The sequence below is a fragment of the Borostomias antarcticus genome (genome assembly GCF_949987555.1).
Source record: "Borostomias antarcticus genome assembly, chromosome: 20".
Lineage (NCBI taxonomy): Eukaryota > Metazoa > Chordata > Actinopteri > Stomiiformes > Stomiidae > Borostomias > Borostomias antarcticus.
The window spans coordinates 17,899,094-17,919,190 of NC_140253.1; the positions used below are offsets into that span (position 1 = coordinate 17,899,094).

General features: G+C 52.2%; 1 protein-coding gene across 1 annotated transcript in view; it reads left to right on the forward strand.

The window, feature by feature from the left end:
* LOC311322285 (uncharacterized protein) overlaps nt 1-19,880 on the forward strand; it is a gene marked incomplete at its 3' end in the record, with an annotated part of 55,258 nt that extends 35,378 nt beyond the window's left edge. Inside the window, 4 exon segments of the mRNA XM_084454352.1 lie at nt 979-1,152; nt 1,908-1,954; nt 19,775-19,827; nt 19,833-19,880. Of these exon segments, the coding sequence (XP_084310478.1) occupies nt 979-1,152; nt 1,908-1,954; nt 19,775-19,827; nt 19,833-19,880 (322 nt within the window).
* Between the last annotated feature and the right edge of the window lie 217 nt (nt 19,881-20,097).

Here is a 20,097-nt window from a genome sequence, read left to right on the forward strand (position 1 = left end):
ACTGGTGTGTTTGTGTAACATTGTTTAAGTATCGGTTATAGTGTGTGTGTGTGTGTGTGTGTGTGTGTGTGTGTGTGTGTGTGTGTTGGTGTGTAGTCGGGGGTGAAAGGTTGCAGGGTAGTCAAGGGAAAAGGGACAGGCTGGAGATTCTGGGTGAGCTGGATTGAGATGATCCATGATCCACTGTCCATTATCCATGGGTCTGATTCAGGGTCCATCGTTCATAGTCTTGGCATGAGGGGATGATGGTGGGAAGCTGCTGAGACAAAGCCTGTGTTTAAAACAGCTGGAATAGCTGGGTGAGCTGGACTCCCAGCTGTACAGCACACTCCTTCAGAACCCTGCCTCTGAACCTGTCTGCTCCAGGGGACTGCATAGACAGGACATCTCTCCTTATACATCATGTGTTCATTGCAAATGAAGCAGTTTGGTGATCTTCATCATCATCATCATCTCCCTACAGACTGAATGGATGCAGACTAACAGAGAAATGCTGCCAGAGCTTTTTAAACCAGAGTTTCTCATCTTTGGAATGAGACTCTTATGAATGACATGATGGGAGATATTATGAACTGTTACAATCATAGCAGATGATCAGCTGAATGTTCCCACTAGAAACAGCTAAACTACAGTAACTACAGATAAACTACAGTGTAAACCTACCTGAACTCTCATGGGGAGTTTCATTGGTTGGATTGGAATGTCTCAGTACTACAGAGACCAGGCTTTTCCATTTCTATAATAAACCTGGAGTCTCAGAGCATTCTTATTTAGCATGGGTTACAAGGAAGAGAAAGCATATCAAAAATATTGACTGACAAAAAAAGATCACTTTGTATTCAAGAATCTGACAATGTGTGAACCAGGGCAGATCCAATGTTCAAATATTTGTCTGTAGGAAGATGGAATATAATCCTTCAACTCTCTCTTTTCACCAGCAGAGGGTAGTAATGTGTTTGTATCGATCTGTTTCTACAGTCTGTCGGGCTGCCTGGTCACAGAAGAAGGCTGTGTCTCTCTAGCCTCAGCTATGAGGTCAAACCCCGCCCACCTGAGAGAGCTGGACCTGAGCTACAATCACCCAGGAGACTCAGGAGTGAAGCTGCTCTCTGCTGGACTGGAGGATCCACACTGGAGACTGGAGAAACTCAAGTAAGAGGAGAGTTTTAAATCAAGTGGAAGAGAATCACCCAGTGTCTCTTATGTAGCCCCCCTCTCTGAACTAGATGGTCTCAACTTTCACAGCCTACGAGTCTCTTGACAGAACAGACACAAATCACCCTATAACCAGAAGGGCACTTTGAGAGTGCAGACCTCCACCCATGATGCATGTTGTCAGCATGTGCAGTAGCATTAGAGAACCTAGAGGAGACGAATGCCAACAATATACTGGTGGTGCATCAGCTGGGGTTGGTCCAACAGGTGCTCTTCAGCTCTGCTCTCTGATGTATTTCAGCTACCTAGATAGCTACATATGACAGGACCAACAGCAGTCATCTGGCTAGCTATGAGCATAACTAGCTAATTCAAAGCAGTTGAGCTTTGCCTTCATGCCATGATTCAATTATTTTGGTCCTAATACCCGCAGAAAATACAGGGATAAACAGCCATGGATGTATTAAACATGGCAAAGTACCCGTAGGTGCTGGTCTGGTCTCTCTGGCATGGTCAACAAAAGTGAAAAATGATTTTTCAATGAATTTGGATCCTCCCCGTGATTCAGATCCGCTCTCTCTAATTGAATGGGTTCTTCCTTGGCTCATGCTACAGTCACCCTTCCACGGGAAAATAGGTCTGGTAGTTTTTATATAATCCTGCAATCTACCTGTAACTAACAAACACATAAAGCCCAAAAGTGGTGACGTCTCATTGCATCATCCTCATCATTCCTCTGCTTATTCCTACAGTGTGGATCATGGTGGAGAGATCAGGATCCGACCTGGACTTGGAAAATGTGAGTATTGACATTGACATTGATTATTCATGTATCTTAACTGAAGCTGAGTTCACCACCATTATCTACTTGGGCCTAGAAAACAGGGGTCATATAAAATACAATACAATCTGTCACAACTGTTCAAACACCTAAGAGCTGCTTACACTTGAACTATATTCATAGTGATGGGTACATACGCACACACACACACACACACACACACACACACACACACATGCTGCACACACAGCACACACACATACACGCACACACACACACTCACGCACGCACACACACACAGCACACACACATACACACACATATGCACACGCACACACGCACACACGCACACATACACACACACACAGCACACACACGCACACACATATGCGCACGCACACATACAAACACACACACACACACACGCACATATATGTACACACACACACACACACACACACACACACACACATATGCACACACACACACACACTCATAATTGTTGGATGAGCACCACGTCATGTCCAGTCCCTGATCAGAATCCGGTGAGAGGAGAGGTTTTTAGAGCCCTCTTAAGTGGTAATGACGGGGATCTGCTCCCACTAAGCTTTTGTATCAGTGTTGGATCCTCTGATGCTGTTGTTGGTATCCATAGAGTACAGGTGGATGGAATGATGTTAATACTCTGCTCATTTGTTCTGAGGAAGTTGGTGATAATCTCACTCTTCTAATGGTGCTAATGTTTCCATAACAGTGCTTTTCAGTGGCGTGTGGTGCGAGTAGCCAAGGGAGGCAGTGCCTCCTCCCAAATCTTAGGTGAAACAAATAATTGATAAAGCAAGATTAAAATAAGAAAAACTGTAAGAAATATATCTACATTTAACATTCATGGATTACCCAAAACATTTTATCCTGGACAGTAGTGTTGCACGATATACCGGTACGGAACGGTCTACCGCGGTGCCAAAACGTCACGGTGCCAACTATACTATAAGCTCTATACAACGGTACTACCGTGGAATACGCTACTACCGTTGAACACGGCAGGGGGACAATGTTACCTCTGTTCCCAAATTCACTGGTTTCTGCTATTGAGAAGACTGGCTCGCGACACCATATATGTATTATATATACGTATTATATATGTCTATGCGCGACACCATTGTGGAGCTCCCAATTTGTTGGCTCGCGCACACATCTCCGCAGTCACTCGCGACACCGTTGTGACAGCTCCCAATGTGTTGGCTCGCGCACACATGCAATATTGACGTTATCTGTATGTCTGGGCGCAAGCCAGTCGTTCTCAGTAGGCTATCGTAACGGCAGAAGTGTTCCCTAGCTCCGGGTCCGCTCCATCAAATGTAACATTATTGAAGAAACATAACTTAAGGTTTAACATGGAACTATTTCGGTTTTAAACCAGATAAAGTAAGCTATAGATGATGGCGTTGTGCAGGCGATGCAGCAATGCCGTACAGGCAAAATGAGGCAACACATCAAACTTAAAGGACAATGCTCGTTTTTGACAACCTGGACCTTATTTACGACATATTATAAGACGTTTGACTCACCGAGATCACTTTGGTGTAGTTCGGAGGCATGTAGAAGAAATTTAAAATCCAGCGCGAGCCAGTATATCCATGTAATGGCTGTGGTCGGGGCACTCAATGCAGTTTCTAAAAATCTATTTTCTGCCGCGAAACGGTTGTTTTCATCAATCTGTCTTGATGAATCGCTAGTTGTGCTTACATAGAGCATAGGCCTGTTGTGGTTTTCACATGCCATGATCTTTCGAAACGTCTTTCGAAACGAAATAGCTTCCTCACTTGCTCCAGCACTAATGCGCACAGCGCGCAATCGTTGCTCCAGCACGCTGTGCGCATGCGTGCTGGAGCAAGGGAGGAAGCTATTTCGTGTCTAAAGACGTTTCTAAAGATCATATTACAGAGGCATGTGAAAAACCACAACAGGCCTATGCTCTCTGTTGGAAAGGGGTTTATTGATGATTGGCCTACACTGCATGTCAGTGTGGTTGTGCTGGTGACTGTTATCTGGTGTGCTGGTGACTGTCATCCATGGCAGAAGAGTTCACAGTGCAGTGGGACTCAGAGCTGTCATTATTGCTAATCTGGAACCTTGTGAGACCATCCTGGTCCCTGGAGAGAAACAGACTGTGAGCTTGTGGGGTCAGGATGGTCTCTTGAGGTTATAGGTCACAGCTTCCTTGTCTGTTTTGGTGTGTTTGTGTCTTTAAGTGATTCAGACGAAGGGAAGGAGGAATGTGAGTTAAGTTGGGCTACAAGGTGAAGAAGCCTCCCCCCTTGGCTCTCCTGACTTGGTCTGTCCTTTCCATAGGGCATGAACTAGACAGGGAAGCCTAGTGTGAAGTGTGTGTGTGTGTGTGTGTGTGTGTGTGTGTGTGTGTGTGTGTGTGTGTGTGTGTGTGTGTGTGTGTGTGTGGTTGGGGGTGATAGTGTAGGGTAGTGAAGTGAAAAGTTGTCACTAATATGACTTAATGATCATTTATTGTCTCCACAGTCTTTCTCTCTGTACCCAGACTTGGGTCTGATTCCCACAGGCGTCTTTTTAGAATGTTTCTGCTTGTCCTTGGGTTTACGTCTGACCTGGTCCAAAGTCCATTCATGTATATTCATGTTGAAAGACAGAGAGAGAGAGAGAGCGGGGGGGTGGGGAGAGAGGGTGATTTGGGGATGTTTGTGTGTGTAGAACCTGGGAAGTGTGTGTGAGAGAAAGATGTGTGTGTGTATGCAGGTGAATTGGTGTCAGGGGAAAGAGGAGAGTGTGTTTTGTACCAGTGTGTCTGTATGCAGGAACATTAGTTGTGAGAGGGAACTACCACAGTAGTTAGTTGGACTAATGAGCCACAATGACGAGGAGGCCTATAGAAGGGAAGTGGAAGATCTAACACTGTGGTGCCATGACAACAACCTCTCCATAAATGTCCCTAAGACAAAGGAAACCATTGTTGACTTCAGAGAGAACAGAGGGAATCACACTCCCATCTCCATCAATGGGACATCTGTTGATATTGTTGATGGCTTCAGATTCCTCAGCACACACATCTCAGACTCACATGGTCTCTCAACACCAAGTGCATCCTCTAGAAAGCACAGCAGAGATTGCACTTTCTGAGGCGTCTCTAAAGCTTCGGAATGAGCCAAGGTTATAATAATTTAACTATGATAGAGGGGTAGAGAGGATGAGAACTGGAGAGAGAGAGAGAGAGAGAGAATAGAGAGAGAGAGAGAATAGAGAGAGAGTTAGGGTAGAGAGGGTGGTGGAGAGAGAGAGGGTAGGGCAGAGAGGGGGTATGAAGAGTAGATGGATGGATGGATGGATGGATGGATGGATGGATGGATGGATGGATGGATGGATAGATGGATATATAGGTAGATAGGTAGATGGATAGATGGGTAGATAGGTAGATGGATAGATAGGTAGATACGTAGATGGATAGATAGGTAGGTAGATAGGTAGATGGATAGATAGGTAGATAGGTAGATGGATAGATAGGTAGATATATGGATGGATAGATAGGTAGATAGATAGATAGGTAGATAGGTAGATGGATAGATAGGTAGATAGGTAGATAGGTAGATAGGTAGATGAATAGGTAGGTAGATAGATAGATAGATAGATAGATAGATAGGTAGATAGGTAGATGGATAGGTAGGTAGATGGATAGGTAGGTAGATAGATAGATAGATAGGTAGGTAGAGGGTCGGGCAGAGAGAGAACTTGAACTTGATATGAGGAGTAGATAGTGGAGAGTGAATTAGTAGGGGAGGAAAAAGCAACAGGAGAAGGAGAGGAAGACTGATTGAGGGAAGAGAGAGAAGGGGAGGAGAGAGGGGAGGTAGGGGTGAGAGAATAAGAGAGAGATGGGGAGGAGAGAGGGGAGGTAGGGGTGAGAGAAGAAGAGAGAGAAGGGGAGGAGAGAGGGGAGGTAGGGGTGAGAGAAGGGGAGGAGAGAGAGGAGGTAGGGGTGAGAGAAGAAGAGAGAAAAGGGGAGGAGAGGGGGAGGAGAGAAGGGGAGGAGAGAGGGGAGGTAGGGGTGAGAGAAGGAGAGACAGGACAGGGGGAGGGAGGAGGATCAGGTGAAACTGGTGGGAGGGGAAAAGAGAGAGAGAAGGGGAGGAGAGAGGGGAGGTAGGGGTGAGAGAAGGAGAGAGAGAAGGGGAGGAGAGGGGAGGAAGGGGAGGAGAGAGGGGAGGTAGGGGTGAGAGAAGGGGAGGAGAGAAGGGGAGGAGAGAGGGGAGGTAGGGGTGAGAGAAGAAGAGAGAGAAGGGGAGGAGAGAGGGGAGGTAGGGGTGAGAGAATAAGAGAGAGATGGGGAGGAGAGAGGGGAGGTAGGGGTGAGAGAAGAAGAGAGAAAAGGGGAGGAGAGAAGGGGAGGAGAGAGGGGAGGTAGGGGTGAGAGAAGGAGAGAGAGAAGGGGAGGAGATAGGGGAGAGAGAAGGGGAGGAGAGAGGGGAGGTAGGGGTGAGGAGAGAGAGAAGGGGAGGAGAGAGGGGAGGTAGGGGTGAGAGAAGGGGAGGAGAGAGGTGAGGTAGGGGTGAGAGAAGGGGAGGAGAGAGGGGAGGAAGGGGAGGAGAGAGGGGAGGTAGGGGTGAGAGAAGGGGAGGAGAGAAGGGGAGGAGAGAGGGGAGGTAGGGGTGAGAGAAGAAGAGAGAAAAGGGGAGGAGAGAAGGGGAGGAGAGAGGGGAGGTAGGGGTGAGAGAAGGAGAGAGAGAAGGGGAGGAGATAGGGGAGAGAGAAGGGGAGGAGAGAGGGGAGGTAGGGGTGAGGAGAGAGAGAAGGGGAGGAGAGAGGGGAGGTAGGGGTGAGAGAAGGGGAGGAGAGAGGTGAGGTAGGGGTGAGAGAAGGGGAGGAGAGAGGGGAGGAAGGGGAGGAGAGAGGGGAGGTAGGGGTGAGAGAAGGGGAGGAGAGAAGGGGAGGAGAGAGGGGAGGTAGGGGTGAGAGAAGGAGAGAGAGAAGGGGAGGAGAGAGGGGAGGTAGGGGTGAGAGAAGAAGAGAGAGAAGGGGAGGAGAGAGGGGAGGTAGGGGTGAGAGAAGGAGAGAGAGAAGGGGAGGAGAGAGGGGAGGTAGGGGTGAGAGAAGGGGAGGAGAGAGGGGTGATAGAAGAAGAGAGAGAAGGGGAGGAGAGAGGGGAGGTAGGGGTGAGAGAAGGGGAGGAGAGAGGGGAGGTAGGGGTGAGAGAAGGGGAGGAGAGAGGGGAGGTAGGGGTGAGAGAAGGAGAGACAGGACAGGGGGAGGAAGGAGAACGAGGAGGATCAGGTGAAACTGGTGGGAGGGGAAAAGAGAGAGAAGTAGATACATGTGAGGGAGAGAAGGAGGGAGGAGGGAATGTGACAGAAGAGAAAGAGAGAGAGAGGGATGGAGTGAGAGAGGAGAGAAAGGTGGGAAAGAGACACTGAGAACTGATAGAACTGGAGAGGAGGAAGAGATGGACAGAGTGGTAGAGAGAGAGAGGAGACGGGAGGGAGGAGGAGATGGACAGAGTGGTAGAGAGAGAGAGGAGGCGGGAGGGAGGAGGAGATGGACAGAGTGGTAGAGAGAGAGAGGAGACGGGAGGGAGGAGGAGATGGACAGAGTGGTAGAGAGAGAGAGGAGACAGGAGGGAGGAGGAGATGGACAGAGTGGTAGAGAGAGAGAGAGAGGAGGGAGGGAGGAGGAGATGGAAAGAGTGGTAGAGAGAGAGAGGAGACGGGAGGGAGGAGGAGATGGACAGAGTGGTAGAGAGAGAGAGGAGGGAGGGAGGAGGAGATGGACAGAGTGGTAGAGAGAGAGAGGAGACGGGAGGGAGGAGGAGATGGACAGAGTGGTAGAGAGAGAGAGGAGGGAGGGAGGAGGAGATGGACAGAGTGGTAGAGAGAGAGAGGAGACAGGAGGGAGGAGGAGATGGACAGAGTGGTAGAGAGAGAGAGGAGACAGGAGGGAGGAGGAGATGGACAGAGTGGTAGAGAGAGAGAGGAGACAGGAGGGAGGAGGAGATGGACAGAGTGGTAGAGAGAGAGAGGAGACAGGAGGGAGGAGGAGATGGACAGAGTGGTAGAGAGAGAGAGAGAGAGGAGACAGGAGGGAGTAAGAGATGGACAGAGTGGTAGAGAGAGAGAGGAGAGGACGGGAGGGAGGAGGAGATGGACAGAGTGGTAGAGAGAGGAGGGAGGAGGGAGGAGGAGATGGACAGAGTGGTAGAGAGAGAGAGGAGACAGGAGGGAGTAGGAGATGGACAGAGTGGTAGAGAGAGAGAGGAGACAGGAGGGAGGAGGAGATGGACAGAGTGGTAGAGAGAGAGGAGACAGGAGGGAGGAGGAGATGGACAGAGTGGTAGAGAGAGAGAGAGGAGAGGACGGGAGGGAGGAGGAGATGGACAGAGTGGTAGAGAGAGAGAGGAGACGGGAGGGAGGGAGGAGGAGATGGACAGAGTGGTAGAGAGAGAGAGGAGACGGGAGGGAGGAGGAGATGGACAGAGTGGTAGAGAGAGAGAGAGAGAGAGAGGAGACGGGAGGGAGGAGGAGATGGACAGAGTGGTAGAGAGAGAGAGGAGACAGGAGGGAGGAGGAGATGGACAGAGTGGTAGAGAGAGAGAGAGGAGACGGGAGGGAGGAGGAGATGGACAGAGTGGTAGAGAGAGAGAGGAGGGAGGAGGGAGGAGGAGATGGACAGAGTGGTAGAGAGAGAGAGGAGATGGGAGGGAGGAGGAGATGGACAGAGTGGTAGAGAGAGAGAGGAGACGGGAGGGAGGAGGAGATGGACAGAGTGGTAGAGAGAGAGAGAGAGGAGACAGGAGGGAGGAGGAGATGGACAGAGTGGTAGAGAGAGAGAGGAGACAGGAGGGAGGAGGAGATGGACAGAGTGGTAGAGAGAGAGAGAGGAGACGGGAGGGAGGAGGAGATGGACAGAGTGGTAGAGAGAGAGAGGAGACGGGAGGGAGGAGGAGATGGACAGAGTGGTAGAGAGAGAGAGAGGAGACGGGAGGGAGGAGGAGATGGACAGAGTGGTAGAGAGAGAGAGGAGACGGGAGGGAGGAGGAGATGGACAGAGTGGTAGAGAGAGAGAGGAGACGGGAGGGAGGAGGAGATGGACAGAGTGGTAGAGAGAGAGAGGAGACGGGAGGGAGGAGGAGATGGACAGAGTGGTAGAGAGAGAGGAGGGAGGAGGGAGGAGGAGATGGACAGAGTGGTAGAGAGAGAGGAGGGAGGGAGGAGGAGATGGACAGAGTGGTAGAGAGAGAGGAGGGAGGGAGGAGGAGATGGACAGAGTGGTAGAGAGAGAGAGGAGGGAGGGAGGAGGAGATGGACAGAGTGGTAGAGAGAGAGAGAGGAGACGGGAGGGAGGAGGAGATGGACAGAGTGGTAGAGAGAGAGAGGAGAGAGGAGGGAGGAGGAGATGGACAGAGTGGTAGAGAGAGAGGAGACAGGAGGGAGGAGGAGATGGACAGAGTGGTAGAGAGAGAGAGGAGACGGGAGGGAGGAGGAGATGGACAGAGTGGTAGAGAGAGAGGAGGGAGGAGGGAGGAGGAGATGGACAGAGTGGTAGAGAGAGAGAGGAGACGGGAGGGAGGAGGAGATGGACAGAGTGGTAGAGAGAGAGAGGAGACGGGAGGGAGGAGGAGATGGACAGAGTGGTAGAGAGAGAGAGGAGACGGGAGGGAGGAGGAGATGGACAGAGTGGTAGAGAGAGAGAGGAGACGGGAGGGAGGAGGAGATGGACAGAGTGGTAGAGAGAGAGGAGGGAGGAGGGAGGAGGAGATGGACAGAGTGGTAGAGAGAGAGAGAGGAGGGAGGGAGGAGGAGATGGACAGAGTGGTAGAGAGAGAGAGAGAGGAGACGGGAGGGAGGAGGAGATGGACAGAGTGGTAGAGAGAGAGAGGAGGGAGGGAGGAGGAGATGGACAGAGTGGTAGAGAGAGAGAGGAGACGGGAGGGAGGAGGAGATGGACAGAGTGGTAGAGAGAGAGAGAGAGGAGACGGGAGGGAGGAGGAGATGGACAGAGTGGTAGAGAGAGAGAGGAGGGAGGGAGGAGGAGATGGACAGAGTGGTAGAGAGAGGAGGGAGGAGGGAGGAGGAGATGGACAGAGTGGTAGAGAGAGAGAGGAGACGGGAGGGAGGAGGAGATGGACAGAGTGGTAGAGAGAGAGAGGAGACAGGAGGGAGGAGGAGATGGACAGAGTGGTAGAGAGAGAGAGAGAGGAGACGGGAGGGAGGAGGAGATGGACAGAGTGGTAGAGAGAGAGAGGAGACGGGAGGGAGGAGGAGATGGACAGAGTGGTAGAGAGAGAGAGAGGACAGGAGGGAGGAGGAGATGGACAGAGTGGTAGAGAGAGAGAGAGGAGGGAGGGAGGAGGAGATGGACAGAGTGGTAGAGAGAGAGAGAGAGGAGACGGGAGGGAGGAGGAGATGGACAGAGTGGTAGAGAGAGAGAGGAGGGAGGAGGGAGGAGGAGATGGACAGAGTGGTAGAGAGAGAGAGGAGGGAGGAGGGAGGAGGAGATGGACAGAGTGGTAGAGAGAGAGAGGAGACGGGAGGGAGGAGGAGATGGACAGAGTGGTAGAGAGAGAGAGAGAGAGGAGGGAGGGAGGAGGAGATGGACAGAGTGGTAGAGAGGGAGAGGAGACAGGAGGGAGGAGGAGATGGAAAGAGTGGTAGAGAGAGAGAGGAGAGGACGGGAGGGAGGAGGAGATGGACAGAGTGGTAGAGAGAGAGAGGAGACGGGAGGGAGGAGGAGATGGACAGAGTGGTAGAGAGAGAGAGGAGGGAGGAGGGAGGAGGAGATGGACAGAGTGGTAGAGAGAGAGAGGAGAGGACGGGAGGGAGGAGGAGATGGACAGAGTGGTAGAGAGAGAGAGGAGACGGGAGGGAGGAGGAGATGGACAGAGTGGTAGAGAGAGAGAGGAGACAGGAGGGAGGAGGAGATGGACAGAGTGGTAGAGAGAGAGAGGAGACGGGAGGGAGGAGGAGATGGACAGAGTGGTAGAGAGAGAGAGGAGACGGGAGGGAGGAGGAGATGGACAGAGTGGTAGAGAGAGAGAGGAGACGGGAGGGAGGAGGAGATGGACAGAGTGGTAGAGAGAGAGAGGAGACGGGAGGGAGGAGGAGATGGACAGAGTGGTAGAGAGAGAGGAGACGGGAGGGAGGAGGAGATGGACAGAGTGGTAGAGAGAGAGAGGAGACGGGAGGGAGGAGGAGATGGACAGAGTGGTAGAGAGAGAGAGAGGAGGGAGGGAGGAGGAGATGGAAAGAGTGGTAGAGAGAGAGAGGAGACGGGAGGGAGGAGGAGATGGACAGAGTGGTAGAGAGAGAGAGAGGAGACGGGAGGGAGGAGGAGATGGACAGAGTGGTAGAGAGAGAGAGGAGGGAGGGAGGAGGAGATGGACAGAGTGGTAGAGAGAGAGAGGAGACGGGAGGGAGGAGGAGATGGACAGAGTGGTAGAGAGAGAGAGGAGGGAGGGAGGAGGAGATGGACAGAGTGGTAGAGAGAGAGAGGAGACAGGAGGGAGGAGGAGATGGACAGAGTGGTAGAGAGAGAGGAGACAGGAGGGAGGAGGAGATGGACAGAGTGGTAGAGAGAGAGGAGACAGGAGGGAGGAGGAGATGGACAGAGTGGTAGAGAGAGAGAGGAGACAGGAGGGAGGAGGAGATGGACAGAGTGGTAGAGAGAGAGGAGACAGGAGGGAGGAGGAGATGGACAGAGTGGTAGAGAGAGAGAGAGAGAGGAGACGGGAGGGAGGAGGAGATGGACAGAGTGGTAGAGAGAGAGAGGAGACAGGAGGGAGTAGGAGATGGACAGAGTGGTAGAGAGAGAGAGGAGAGGACGGGAGGGAGGAGGAGATGGACAGAGTGGTAGAGAGAGAGAGAGGAGGGAGGAGGGAGGAGGAGATGGACAGAGTGGTAGAGAGAGAGAGGAGACAGGAGGGAGTAGGAGATGGACAGAGTGGTAGAGAGAGAGAGGAGAGGACGGGAGGGAGGAGGAGATGGACAGAGTGGTAGAGAGAGAGAGGAGACGGGAGGGAGGAGGAGATGGACAGAGTGGTAGAGAGAGAGAGAGAGAGAGAGGAGACGGGAGGGAGGAGGAGATGGACAGAGTGGTAGAGAGAGAGAGGAGATGGGATGGAGGAGGAGATGGACAGAGTGGTAGAGAGAGAGAGGAGACGGGAGGGAGGAGGAGATGGACAGAGTGGTAGAGAGAGAGAGGAGACGGGAGGGAGGAGGAGATGGACAGAGTGGTAGAGAGAGAGAGAGAGGAGACAGGAGGGAGGAGGAGATGGACAGAGTGGTAGAGAGAGAGAGGAGACAGGAGGGAGGAGGAGATGGACAGAGTGGTAGAGAGAGAGAGAGGAGACGGGAGGGAGGAGAAGATGGACAGAGTGGTAGAGAGAGAGAGGAGACAGGAGGGAGGAGGAGATGGACAGAGTGGTAGAGAGAGAGAGGAGACGGGAGGGAGGAGGAGATGGACAGAGTGGTGGAGAGAGAGAGAGGAGACGGGAGGGAGGAGGAGATGGACAGAGTGGTAGAGAGAGAGAGGAGACAGGAGGGAGTAGGAGATGGACAGAGTGGTAGAGAGAGAGAGGAGACAGGAGGAGATGGACAGAGTGGTAGAGAGAGAGGAGACAGGAGGGAGGAGGAGATGGACAGAGTGGTAGAGAGAGAGAGGAGACAGGAGGGAGTAGGAGATGGACAGAGTGGTAGAGAGAGAGAGGAGACAGGAGGGAGGAGGAGATGGACAGAGTGGTAGAGAGAGAGAGGAGACAGGAGGGAGTAGGAGATGGACAGAGTGGTAGAGAGAGAGAGGAGACAGGAGGGAGGAGGAGATGGACAGAGTGGTAGAGAGAGAGAGGAGACGGGAGGGAGGAGGAGATGGACAGAGTGGTAGAGAGAGAGAGGAGACGGGAGGGAGGAGGAGATGAACAGAGTGGTAGAGAGAGAGAGGAGACGGGAGGGAGGAGGAGATGGACAGAGTGGTAGAGAGAGAGAGGAGACGGGAGGGAGGAGGAGATGGACAGAGTGGTAGAGAGAGAGAGGAGACGGGAGGGAGGAGGAGATGAACAGAGTGGTAGAGAGAGAGAGGAGGGAGGGAGGAGGAGATGGACAGAGTGGTAGAGAGAGAGAGGAGACGGGAGGGAGGAGGAGATGGACAGAGTGGTAGAGAGAGAGAGAGGAGACGGGAGGGAGGAGGAGATGGACAGAGTGGTAGAGAGAGAGAGGAGACGGGAGGGAGGAGGAGATGGACAGAGTGGTAGAGAGAGAGAGAGGAGACGGGAGGGAGGAGGAGTGAATAAGTGAGTTCTAGAGAGGTGAAGGAATGAGAGAGAAGGGGAGGAGAGCAGGAGGAGAGGAGAGGGATGGTGGAGAGAAATAGAAAGTGCTGGAAGGAGACGAGGAAAGAGAGATACAGAGGGGAGGGAGGGAGGGGAGAGGGGGAGGATGCAGCGGACATTTTCACACCTGCTTTTCATTTAGTCAGTCTTCATCTTCCTGATTGAAACACCTGTACGTTTTGGTGACATCCTGAATTTGACAAGATCTCTTTGATCTTAGTATCTTTGTTAAACCATAATAGACATTAAAACGGACTTCTGGGCTACATGTGCAGCTTCCATAGCCTCGTCCTGTTTGAATGTGTGATGACTGTATCACTCAGTCTACCCCATCACTCTCATCACATATCTGAACAGTCAATGACACATTAAGCAGCAGGGTCAGTCCTACCTCTCAGGGTGGCCATCTTCAAAAAGACAGGTTGATCCTGGAGACGACAGGAGACTACTGCTGCAAAACAAGACAGGCTTGAGAGAGGGGTCAGGAAAAGGGAGGGAGAGAGGGGGAGGAAAGGAGTGAGGAAGGGAGAGGTGGAGGGATTGAGAGAGAAGGAGAGAGTTGGAATAGAGGGGAGGAGAAGGGAGAGAGAAAGAGGGAGAGAGAGTAGAGGAGAGAGAGAAAGAGGGAGAAAGAGGGAGTAGAGGAGAAAGAGGGAGAGAGAGAGGGAGTAGAGGAGAGAGAGAAAGAGGGAGTAGAGGAGAGAGAGGGAGAGAGGGAGTAGAGGAGAGAGAGAGAGGGAGTAGAGGAGAGAGAGAGAGAGGGAGTAGAGGAGAGAGAGAAAGAGGGAGTAGAGGAGAGGGAGGAGAGAGAGAGACAAAGAGGGAGTAGAGGAGAGGGAGGAGAGGAAAGAGAGAGAGAGGGAGTAGAGGAGAGAGAGAAAGAGGGAGTAGAGGAGAGGGAGGAGAGAGAGAGAGAAAGAGGGAGTAGAGGAGAGGGAGGAGAAAGAGAGAGAAAGAGGGAGTAGAGGAGAGGGAGAAAGAGGGAGTAGAGGAGAGAGAGTGGGGGAGAGGGAGGAGAGGAGAGAGGAGAGGGAGAGGGAGGAGAGAGAGAGAAAGAGGGAGGAGAGGAGGGAGAGTAGAGGGAGGAGAGAGAGAAAGAGGGAGTAGAGGAGAGGGAGAGAGGGAGAGAGATAGTGGGAGGAGAGGAGAGAGAGAGTGGGGGAGAGGAGGGAGAGAAAGGGGAGGGAGGAGTAAAGGGAGGAGCAGCAGAGGGAGAGAGAAAAGGGGGAGAGAGGGAATGGAGAAGGAGTGAAACAGGAGACATGGAGGAGAAGGAGAGAGGTAGCACAACAGAGATGGAGAGAGAGACAGGAAGACAGGGAGCGACAGAGAGATAAAGGAGGAGAGGGACAGAGTTGGGTGTGGAGGGAGAGGAGGATGAGACAGAGGAAGAGAAGGGAGAGAAAGGGAGAGGAGTTGAGGAGTAGAAGATGAGGGGAGGATCTCAGGGTAAAGAAAGAGGCGGAGGAGGGGGAACAGAGTGGGTGTGGAGGTAGAGAGGGATGAGAGAACGGAGGAAGAGATGGAGAGGGGAGGGATTGATAAAGGAGTGTGGAAGTGACAGACACAGGAGAGGGGAATGAGGGATGGATGGAGGGAGGAGTGAAGGAGAGAGAGAGGTAGATTAGGAGCAACTGAGAGGTTGAGAGGACTAGGAATGGAGGAGAGGGATGGAGATGGGGTGAACAGGAGGGAGGGAGTGAAGGAGGGAGAGAGAGGAGAGAAATGCAGAGGGAGGAGCAGGGGAGGGAGAGAGAAAAAGGGGAGAGAGGGATGGAGAGGGAAAGAGGGAGGAGACAGAGGTAGTCTGGGTGAGAGAGACATTGGAAGAGAGAGAGAGGGATGAGAGGGGTAGTGGAGGTAGAGGTGGAGAAAGCAGAGAGAGGGAGAAGGAAGGAGAGGGGAGGGAAGACATTGGATGGTTCCTACGTGATGCAGCGTCGACCCCAGGGTCTCTTCCCCTAGCCCTTCTACCGAGGGAAGGAAAGACAACGAGACCACAACACCATAAAAACTCTACTAGGTCAAACACAAGCAGCACACGCCCAGAAGCAAACACAATCACCCCTCCCCCGCACCCTACACATGCACCAAGCCACAATATATAGGAGACAGGAAGACAGGTGATTGGACGAGACAGCTGGAACACAGGTGGACTTGATGGACAACAATTAGCAGAGAGATCAGCAGCCTGGACAGAGGACACAAGAACACCTGGGGAGAGGGGGACACAACACAAGACCACACACACACACACACACACACACACACACACACACACACACACACACACACACACACACACAGACGTAACTCTCCTCCCCATGAAGAGCAAACCCAGGGTTTGTGATACCACAGGAGCACTGAACTGGGTCAGAGAGAGAGAGAGAGAGAGAGAGAGAGAGAGAGATAGAGAGAAGGAGAGAGAGACAGAGAGAGAGAGAGAGACAGATAGAGAGAGAAATAAGGAGAGAGAGAGATAGAGAGAGAGAGAGAGAGGTGAGGAGAGAGAGATAAGGAGAGAGAGACAGTGAGAGAGAGAGAGAGAGAGATAAGGAGAGAGAGAGACAGAGAGAGATAGATAAGGAGACAGAGACAGAGAGAGAGAGATAAGGAGAGAGAGAGAGAGAGAGAGAGAGACAGAGTGTGTGTGTCTTTAGCTGTGTGTGTGTCCATGTTTAGCTGTGTGTGTGTGTGTGTGTCTGCCTTTGTATATGTGTGTGTTAAGCTGTGTGTGTGTCTGCGTTTGTGTGTGTGTGTGTTTAGGTGTGTGTGTGTGTCTGCGTTTGTATATGTGGGTGTGTTTAGGAGTGTGTGCATGTGTGAGGAGAGTATGTACTGTATGTGTGTTTACATGTGTGTGTGTGTGTGTGTGTGTGTGTGTGTGTGTGTGTGTGTGTGTGTGTGTGTGTGTGTGTGTGTGTGAGGAGAGAATATATTGTGTGTGTTTAGCTGTGTGTGTATCAGTTTGAGTCAATAGCTATGTGTGTGCGTCAGTGTGTGTGACAGAGAGAAAGAGTATGTATTTTGTGTGTGTGTGTGTGCGCGTGTGTGTGGGGGAGAGAGAGAGTGTGTTTGTGTGTGTGGGAGAGAGTGTGGGGAGAGAGAGTGTGTGTGTGTTCGTGTGTGGGATAGAGAGAGAGTGTGTGTGTGGGGGGGGGGGAGGTGAATAGTGTGTGTGTTTGTGTTGTGTTTGTGTGTGTAGGAGAGAGCGAGTGTGTGTGGGGGATAGAGAGAGAGAGTGTGTGGGGGATAGAGATAGAGAGTGTGTGTGGGGGGGGTGTGTTTGTTCTTGTGTGTGGGACAGAGAGTGTGTGTGTGGGGGGGGTGCGTGTGTGTTTGTGTGTGTGGGAGAGAGAGAATGTGTGTTTGTGTGTGTGGGAGAGAGAGTGTGTGTTTGTTCGTGTGTGGGATAGAGAGAGAGTGTGTGTGTGTGAGGGAGGGGGGGTGAATAGTGTGTGTGTGTTGTGTTTGTGTGTGTGGGAGGGACAGTGTGTGTGTGGGAGAGAGAGAGTGTGTGTGGGGGATAGAGAGAGAGAGTGTGTGTGGGGGGGTGCGTGTGTGTTTGTGTGTGTGGGAGAGAGAGAGTGTGTGTGGGGGATAGAGAGAGAGAGTGTGGGGAGAGAGAGTGTGTGTGGGAGAGAGAGAGTGTGTGTGGGGGATAGAGAGAGAAAGTGTGGGGAGGGAGAGTGTGTGTGGGAGAGAGAGTGTGTGTGTGTGTGTTCGTGTGTGGGATAGAGAGAGAGTTTGTGTTGTGTTTGTGTGTGTAGGAGAGAGCGAGTGTGTGTGGGGGATAGAGAGAGAGAGTGTGTGTGGGGGATAGAGAGAGAGAGTGTGTGTGGGGGATAGAGAGAGAGAGAGTGTGTGTGGGGGGGGGTGTGTTTGTTCTTGTGTGTGGGACAGAGAGTGTGTGTGTGGGGGGGTGCGTGTGTGTTTGTGTGTGTGGGAGAGAGAGAATGTGTGTTTGTGTGTGTGGGAGAGAGAGTGTGTGTTTGTTCGTGTGTGGGATAGAGAGAGAGTGTGTGTGTGTGGGGGAGGGGGGGTGAATAGTGTGTGTGTGTTGTGTTTGTGTGTGTGGGAGGGACAGTGTGTGTGTGGGAGAGAGAGAGTGTGTGTGGGGGATAGAGAGAGAGAGTGTGTGTGGGGGGGTGCGTGTGTATTTGTGTGTGTGGGAGAGAGAGAATGTGTGTTTGTGTGTGTGGGAGATAGAGAGTGTGTGTGGGGGATAGAGAGAGAGAGTGTGTGTGGGGGGGTGCGTGTGTGTTTGTGTGTGTGGGAGAGAGAGAATGTGTGTTTGTGTGTGTGGGAGATAGAGAGTGTGTGTGGGGGGTAGAGAGAGAAAGTGTGGGGAGAGAGTGTGTGTGGGAGAGAGAGAGTGTGTGTGTGTGTTCGTGTGTGGGATAGAGAGAGAGTGTGTGTGTGTGTGTGTGTGTGTGGGAGACGGTGTGTGTGTGTGGGGGGGGGTGTTTGTGTGTGTGTGGGAGAGGGAGTGTGTGTGTCGGGGGGAGGGGGGGTGAATAGTGTGTGTGTGTTGTGTGTGTGTGTGGGAGAGAGAGAGTGTGTGTGGGGGATAGAGAGAGAGAGTGTGTGTGTGTGTGTGGGGGGGGGGAGAGGGAGTGTGTGTGTGTGGGGGAGGGGGGGTGAATTGTGTTTGTGTGTTGTGTGTGTGTGTGGGAGAGAGAGAGTGTGTGTGGGGGATAGAGAGAGAGAGAGTGTGTGTGTGTGTGTGGGGGGGGGGGGGGAGGGAGTGTGTGTGTGTGGGGGAGGGGGGGTGAATTGTGTTTGTGTGTGTGGGAGAGAGAGTGTGTGTTTGTTCGTGTGTGGGATAGAGAGAGAGTGTGTGTGTGTGGGAGACAGTGTGTGTGTGTGTGTGGGGGGGAGGGGGGGTGAATAGTGTGGGGGATAGAGAGAGAGAGAGTGAGAAGAGAGAGTGTGTGGGGGATAGAGAGAGAGAGTGTGTGGGAGATAGAGAGAGAGAGAGTGTGGGGGGGATAGAGAGAGAGTGTGTGTGTGGGGGATAGAGAGAGAGTGTGTGTGTGGGGGATAGAGAGAGAGAGTGTGTGTGGGGGATAGAGAGAGAGAGTGTGTGGGGGATAGAGAGAGTGTGTGTGTGGGGGATAGAGAGAGAGTGTGTGTGTGGGGGAGAGGGAGTGTGTGTGTGGGGGATAGAGAGAGAGTGTGTGTGGGGGATAGAGAGAGAGAGTGTGTGTGGGAGAGAGGGAGTGTGTGTGGGGGATAGAGAGAGTGTGTGTGGGGGATAGAGAGAGAGAGTGTGTGGGGGATAGAGAGAGAGACTGTGTGTGGGGGATAGAGAGAGAGTGTGTGTGGGGATAGAGAGAGAGAGTGTGTGTGGGGGATAGAGAGAGAGTGTGTGTGTGGGGGATAGAGAGAGAGAGTGTGTGTGGGGGATAGAGAGAGAGAGTGTGTGGGGGATAGAGAGAGTGTGTGTGTGTGGGATAGAGAGAGAGTGTGTGTGGGGGATAGAGAGAGAGAGTGTGTGGGGGATAGAGAGAGAGTGTGTGGGGGATAGAGAGAGAGTGTGTGTGGGGGATAGAGAGAGAGAGTGTGTGGGGGATAGAGAGAGAGTGTGTGTGGGGGATAGAGAGAGAGAGTGTGTGTGGGGGATAGAGAGAGAGTGTGTGTGTGGGGGATAGAGAGAGAGAGTGTGTGTGGGGGATAGAGAGAGAGAGTGTGTGGGGGATAGAGAGAGTGTGTGTGTGTGGGATAGAGAGAGAGTGTGTGTGGGGGATAGAGAGAGAGAGTGTGTGGGGGATAGAGAGAGAGTGTGTGTGGGGGATAGAGAGAGAGAGTGTGTGGGGGATAGAGAGAGAGTGTGTGTGTGGGGGGGAGAGTGTGTTTGTTCTTGTGTGTGGGACAGAGAGTGTGTGTGTGGGGGGGGTGCGTGGGTGTTTGTGTGTGTGGGAGAGAGAGAATGTGTGTTTGTGTGTGTGGGAGAGAGAGTGTGTGTTTGTTCGTGTGTGGAATAGAGAGAGAGAGTGTGTGTGTGGGAGACAGTGTGTGTTTTGTGTGGGAGGGGGGTGAATAGTGTGTGTGTGTGTTGTGTGTGTGGGAGAGAGAGTGTGTGTGTGGGGGAGGGGGGGTGAATAGTGTGTGTGTGGGAGAGAGAGAGTGTGTGTGGGGGATAGAGAGAGAGAGTGTGTGTGGGGGATAGAGAGAGAGAGTGTGTGTGGGAGAGAGAGAGTGTGTTTGTTCTTGTGTGTGGGACAGAGAGTGTGTGTGGGGGGGGATTGTGTGTGTGTGTGTGTGTGTGTGTGTGTGTGTGTGTGTGTGTGTGTGTATTCATGTCTGTACAAACTCTGACTTGTCATGAAAATCCCTCAAACACTAAACAGCTCACATTCACACACAGACTCAGACTGATGAATCAATGAAGTTGATCAATATTCTTAGTGAATCTCTGGATGAATGAAACAGTGAGCAGTTCTCATGTAATGATGGTGATTAGTAACATGTTGTGTCTTGGTTTCCTCCATCAGATGTCTGTGATCTCACACTGGACCCAAACACAGCAAACAGACGCCTCTCTCTGTCTGAGGAGAACAGAACGGTGACACTGAGGTCGGAGAAGCAGCCGTATCCTGACCACCCAGAGAGATTTGAGGTCTGGTCCCAGGTTCTGTGTAGAGAGGGTCTGTCTGGGCGCTGTTACTGGGAGACAGAGAGGAGAGGAGGGGTTTATATATCAGTGACATATAAAGGGATCAGCAGGAGAGGAGGGGGTCGTGACTCTGGGCTTGGATTCAATGATAAGTCCTGGAGTCTGAGGTGTCATGGTAACCGTTACACTGCCTGGCACAAT